This window comes from Epinephelus moara, chromosome 12 (genome assembly GCF_006386435.1).
Source record: "Epinephelus moara isolate mb chromosome 12, YSFRI_EMoa_1.0, whole genome shotgun sequence".
NCBI classification, from domain to species: domain Eukaryota; kingdom Metazoa; phylum Chordata; class Actinopteri; order Perciformes; family Serranidae; genus Epinephelus; species Epinephelus moara.
In genome coordinates this window covers 16126470-16133122 of record NC_065517.1, presented here as the reverse complement: position 1 = coordinate 16133122, position 6653 = coordinate 16126470, and the positions used below count along the sequence as shown (strand labels likewise).

The following is a 6653-nucleotide window of genomic DNA, read 5'->3' as shown; positions in this document are numbered from 1 at the left end:
AAACAGCATGCAGTCCCTGAAACAAACATCATTTATTGAATCATTGTTCAAAGTCAGTCTACCTTTTGAATTTTATGGCACAGTAAAACACAAGTTTGAAAATATTGTTGGCACAAAATAGGCTGTGTAACCACTTCAGTGTGATTGTATTCACAGCAGATTGGTTCAAAAGTCAACCAGTGGTCCACCTCAAGGCTGTATTAACATACAAGATATTCACACAAAACCCAACCAGGTAAAAGCTTGCGTTCGTGTTGCACCATTTTTGAAGTTCTGGGTCAATACAGATGTATTATTTATATTACTTTAACTACAGTAATATGGTATTATTTAGAGGTGACTAAGGAGCAAAAGAATAAATGAGCAGGAGTTCTTATGCTGTGCTCAGAGGTTTCTCACTTCTGAGAACATACACAATATACACAGCTGAGACTTGAATTTGATCACAGAGGCAAATTTCTGAAATTGTGTAGGTCCATTTATAAGCCAATCAAATTCTCTTTTGTATCATACTGTTATCTCGAGAGCTGATTATTGCAGGCAAATAAAAAATTACTGCAGTGAGAGAGGAAAAAGAGCATTTTAAGATCTTTCATTACGATTGGGCTGAGATGAGAGGAAGGCTGTTTCTCAGGGGCTGAATTTTAGAAGTATGAGAAAATGGTCAAAATCTCACATTGATGTTATATTAAGCTCAGTTATGTCTAGGAGAAATGGACCCTTTTACCGTTAGTGAACAATGTGATGTTTTTTGGTGGGCGGGGCTTAGATGGAGGCAAAATAATTCTCCACAGACATTAGCTAGTGCTAGCGAGCAAGTTCTGTTGGCTTGTTTTAGACAATGGAGGAGGATGATGCGAGTGGTGCATTCAGAAATATTCATGACAAATGCCGGAGTGCACTCTGGCACAAACTGGACCTTCTGTAAATTTGGAGCCCTGTCTGAATGTATTCAGAGCACTGCACTCTCAGAGTGGCAGAGCGCCGAGCAGAATGAATGTGTGATTTATATAGAAATATAACTCTATATGAATCATTTTTAGTGTAGAGCATCAGACTGAATTTACGAATGCACTAGTGTTGTCACGATACCAAAATCTTTGTTTCGGTACCAATACCAATACGATACCAAAATCTTTGTTTCGGTACCAATACCAATATGAATTTCGATACTTTTCGGTACTTTTTCGTAAGGAAAAGTCCTTTTGGATAAAAACCTTTAGAACAATAAATAGTAGGGGTGTAACGGTACCAAAAAAAATCATGGTCCGGTAAGTACCTCGATACGGACGTCATGGTTTGGTTGCTCAAATGTTTCACCAAGTTGGTGTTGTCTCGTGATGTCTCCCTTTGCGAGGCAGACTTTCTCTTGCCTTTTTTCACGTGTGCCAGCTGTGAATGTTGATACAGGTGTTGTCATACACACCACTTGCGCAATCTGTGCTCCAGTAGGAACAAGGAAGGCGTTTGTGTGCATAAATGAATTAAGTAAATTAATGAATTGAATCAATTTAAAAAGTACCGGTATTTTCCAAATGCAGTATAGTACCGTTTGGAATACTCTATTTTAGTACCGGTATACCGTGCAACACTAGAATGCACCATGTCAGGTTACTCACTCTACATGGCCACGAGTGTTACTTGAAAAAGTAAACACTGACCAGCAGGACCAGACTGGCCGACCTGTACGCTCTCACTCAGTGGATGGATGATTTGACAGGATTGCTGAAGGTGAGATGGCGGCTTTGTGGTTGATTACTATGCCAGTCTTACAAAGGAGGACAACACTTGAACGGTTTCCTCCAGTTTGTTTTGCTGTGGAAGCTAACGTTACGCTAATATGCTAAAAAGTTAGCGTTACAGAGAGATCCAATATAAGTTCTAAAAAACTACATTTTACAAGATTATATTGAACAAATGATGATGAGAAGAAAGTGTTAGTGCATTTTGGTGATGTGTTTTTTTCTTCTTCAGTTGGGCTTTAAACATGAGCATTTGACCAATAAAATTTGTCGGCTTCATGTCATGAGATCAAATGGCAATAGCTCTATTTTGCCATCCTTTCTCAACATACCTACTCCACATCATTTGCATTATCTGGGTTAACACCCCCATAACAATAAAAGCTGTCAGACAAAGGTGAAATATGGAAACAGGAAATGGTACTTTTACTCGTATACAGTACGGCTTGAGTTGCCCTTTTAAACAAATATATCATTATGCTGCAACCTTAAACACACTGCCAGTTCCTCCTCCTGTTGCCTCCCTGAGTTTAGATTAACCAGACATCTTTTGTTGTTTTTGTTGAGAAGTATAAAGAACAAAATATTGTCATTGTTGATAGAGCTTGGAGAATTCATCGCTGATTGGATGCTAGGAAACAAAACAGTATAGGACATAAAGAAGTCTCCAATCTAGTCCCAGATTTGGTGTGCATTGTTCCTGTGCCAAATGCATACAGTGTATGGAAATGTTTTGCTTTTCACAATGGAGATTTGGTCCAATGTAAAATACCCTTAAAGAGGGTCTGGGAAACTTGGTTGTGATGTACAGAAAGTATATGTTTATTTGATGTGAGGTTGAAAACTCACAATTGTGTAATTAGTGGAGGTGGGTACCAAACTCTGTACTTTTGAACCAAATGTTGTACCAAATTACCATTTAAACAATCAGTACCACATTTCAGTACCTAAGGATGCAGACCTAGCGTTCACCTGCTTTGGTCTGAATCAGGGACTTATTTGATTTAATTTTTAATTTTTTTTTTTTAATTTTATATACTTTATTAATCCCCGAGGGGAAATTAAATTTTTTCACTCTTGCTGTCAATTACACACAAGTCTGAAAGACACACATGCACAAACAGGACCTATACATGCACAAAGTGGAGAGATGTCAGAGTGAGGGGGCTGCCTTGGTCAGGCGCCCCGAGCGGTTGGGGGGTTCGGTGCCTTGCTCAAGGGCACCTCGGCAGTGCCCAGGAGGTGAACTGGCACCTCTCCAGCTACCAGTCCACGCTCCATATTTGGTCTGGACAGGGACTCGAACTGGCGACCCTCTGGTTCCCAGCCCAAGTCCCTATGGACTGAGCTACTGCTGCCCCCAACTTACTAACTTTGTACCAACTTTTTGGTACAAAGTTGTATAATTGCCTAGAGTTGGTTCGTGTTCTCAGGCAGCATTTACAAGCAGACCAGATAAAATGCCTTGTGCGAGAAAGCTGCTCTTGATTGGTAAGAATTTCCAGGTGGGAAAAATCCAAGAAGTTAACAAAACGTTGAAGAGTACATTTGCAAGATAAAGGAGGCGCACATTAATAATCCTCCAGGACCGTAAGATGCACATGTTTAACCCAAACAATGCGTAATGCGACTTCAGTTGGTTCGGATTGAGTTCGGAACACTGTCTAACCACAAATGAACCACACTAGTAGGCATGTAACGATATGTCGAATTTCGCGGTGTCGCGATAAAATAAATTCTCGATACCGTCGTGGGAATGCCACGGTAGTTATATAGCTGCGTTCTCCTACAGAGCCGGTAATATGACTGTGTGACTACATTCCCCATAATCCTTTGCATGCAACTGCGCGCGCAGATGAGAGCAGACTCGTGCAGACTCGTGCAGCTCAGCCTCTCAGCCTCCGACTCTGACCCGTGCGTGACCGGAGGAAACAGCGAATAAAAGTAAGGAGATTGATTGTTCTTCTCTGTGGATTTTCTCCGCGACCCTTCGTCATAGCGAGAAGCCACGCATATCACGTGAAACAGTGGAATCGTGGCTTTCCGACAAGACCAAGCACTTGTCGGTAGTCCAATGTTTTCACAGCGAAAAAAAAATGACAAAGTTACACTAAAATAATGTATAACAAAGCTTTCATACAGCTTTGCATATTCTGTCACTATAGTTTTAATTGACATGACTTTGTTATGGCACTTTAATGTCTGCCTGCCTAGCAGTAATAGGGGGGAAATGAAAGCACATGTTCAACTGTGTGTTGATTTGTTTATGATACGCTTCCAAGTTACAGTTTTTCTCAATTGCTAAAACACTAAACCCTATTGTCTGAACCAAATGCTCAGTTGCCTGAACCCACTGATTGAATCAGTCACTCTTTTGGCAAAACCATAAGCACTTTTCACCTGTTTAGACACAACTTGCCAACACATTTTCATTGTGATGCACCTGTGTTGCATNAGTTGCCTGAACCCACTGATTGAATCAGTCACTCTTTTGGCAAAACCATAAGCACTTTTCACCTGTTTAGACACAACTTGCCAACACATTTTCATTGTGATGCACCTGTGTTGCATAATGGTGAGCACAGGTGGCAAAAGTCAAACACAATTAAAGCACAGGTGTCACCGGTTGAACACAACAACTCAAAATTGATCACACTTGTGGCTAATGATGCGAGGGAACATATATAAGCCAGTTCAGAGAGCACTGGTTTGTGAGGCACTACAATGGATAGAAATCTGAGAGGAGGAGTTCGTGTGAGAGGTGGTCGAGGAGGTCGAGGTGGTCAGCGAAGACAAAGAACAGTAATATCTGATGAAATCAGAGCTACTGTGATTGACCATGTTCTTGTCCATGGTATGAGCATGAGGGAGGCCGGACAAAGGGTACAACCAAACATCAGTAGATTCACTGTGTCCACCATAATCCGAAGATTTAGAGAAGAGAACAGGTAATTACCTTTTTTGACATTATAGTATGTAAATGTTGACAGCAATGACTGTATGACTATACTATATACTGTACCACAGTATACTTAAATATATGTTTCAGTACATCACTGTGCCAATGTACTGTAGTATTGTAATGGAGGGTTAGTCTAACTGTTTGTAGGCCTAGTATTCCATGTATATTTTTGTAACTGCATGTTCTCTTTTTGTAGAATTGAAAGACTGCCACATGGGGGTGGGAGGACAGGTATGTTCTCCCCACACCAAGAGACCCTAATTGTCGACATGGTCCGTGAGAACAACACCATTAAACTGCGTGAAATTCAGCAGAAGATCATTGAGGACCATGTAAATTTTGAGGGTATCAACAGTGTCAGCCTCTCTACTGTTGATCGTGTCCTCAAGCGCAACAGACTGCGCATGAAACAGCTGTACAGAGTGCCCTTTGAACGCAACTCAGACAGAGTCAAAGAGCAAAGATTCCAGTATGTACAGGTTGGTATATATCCAGACACATTCAATGTTGATTACTGTAAGTAGTGATTTACTGTAGTGGCCTAAATCACTTTTTCTGTATCACTTACAAAACTATATCTATTTCTACAGAGAGTTTTTCAACTGGATGCAATGGAAAGACCCCATGAATACATCTACATGGATGAAGCTGGGTTTAATCTCACCAAAAGGAGAAGGAGAGGCCGTAGCGTGATTGGCCAACGGGCCATTGTTGGTGTCCCTGGGCAGCGTGGTGGCAATGTCACATTGTGTGCTGCCATCAGCAATCATGGGGTTGTCCACCATCATGCCAACCTGGGGCCCTACAACACTCACCAGCTCCTCATTTTCCTCAATCACATGCGAGATGCTCTGTTAGGGCAGCAGGATGAGCATCCCATCTATGTTGTTGTTTGGGACAATGTGAGTTTTCACAGAGCCCTCCAGGTTAGAGAGTGGTTCAATATGAACCAAGGTTTTATCAATCTTTGCCTTCCACCGTACTCCCCTTTCCTGAACCCCATTGAAGAATTCTTCTCCTCATGGCGGTGGAAGGTATATGAACGCCAACCTTACACCAGGGTAAATCTCCTGCAAGCCATGGAACTAGCCTGTGGTGACATAGGTGTGGAGGCATGCCAAGCCTGGATACGGCATGCCAGGGGTTTTTTCCCCCGTTGCCTGGCCAGACAAAATGTGGCCTGTGATGTGGATGAAGTCCTGTGGCCTGACCCAGTACGGAGAAATGATGCTGTGGCTGAGTAATGCACTTCTCATTTGTATATTTTTGTACTTTATTTTTACGTAGGCTTACTGTATACAAGTGCTAAAGCACTTGTGCACAAGATTTCTGTTTGTTTTTGTACTGTACAAGTGCTACGTGTAAATGCACAGGATTTCTGTTTTTTGTTTTTTTTTTTTTTTTTTTACTATGTACAAGTGCTAAATGCACAGGTTTTTTGTTTTGCAACATGCATTTAGCCTACAGTGAACAATAAACATTTATTTCTACAGCTTCATGTCCTGAGCATTGTGTTTTCTATTTTTCTATGTAGTGTTTAGTGACTGCTCAGTAGTGTTTTTAATTTTGATTGACTCGGGGCACGATTTGACAACATAGTTCAGTTTTGAGCACAGATTGAACTGTTTTGAGGTGAAAGTTTGGTTTTGCAAGAAGAGTCTGAGGTTTTGTGAATGTAGCTTGAAAATTGGGTTTTGTGTTCACAGTTTAGAGAAAAGGAGAGCAGCTTTCCAGAAATGTGTCTTAGCAATCGAGAAACTGTAAAAATAACATGCTGTACAGTGTACATGCACTATTTTTGAATAAAATAGCTATTTTAACAATAAATTTTCTCTTTTTTTCCCCTTGTATAAATATTGTGATATACACCATATTGTGGACTCTTTATCGTGATATCGTATCGTGAGTTTCTGGTATCGTTAATCCCTACACACCAGAATTTGTTTGGA

The 6653-nt window shown here is 40.9% G+C and overlaps 1 protein-coding gene across 2 annotated transcripts; it reads left to right on the top strand.

Annotated features, from left to right (window-relative positions):
* The first annotated feature begins 4571 nt into the window (after nt 1–4571).
* On the top strand, nt 4572–6041 carry LOC126398513 (uncharacterized). Of its 2 annotated transcripts, none has more exons than XM_050057918.1 (2): nt 4572–4690; nt 4901–6041. In XM_050057918.1, the coding sequence occupies exon 2, from the start codon at nt 5316–5318 to the stop codon at nt 5946–5948; it is 633 nt and encodes a 210-aa protein (XP_049913875.1). In that variant the 5' UTR covers nt 4572–4690; nt 4901–5315; the 3' UTR covers nt 5949–6041. The 2 variants fall into 2 exon arrangements, with proteins under 2 accessions (XP_049913875.1, XP_049913876.1); XM_050057919.1 differs by having other exon boundaries at nt 4578–4690.
* The last annotated feature ends 612 nt before the right edge of the window (nt 6042–6653 follow it).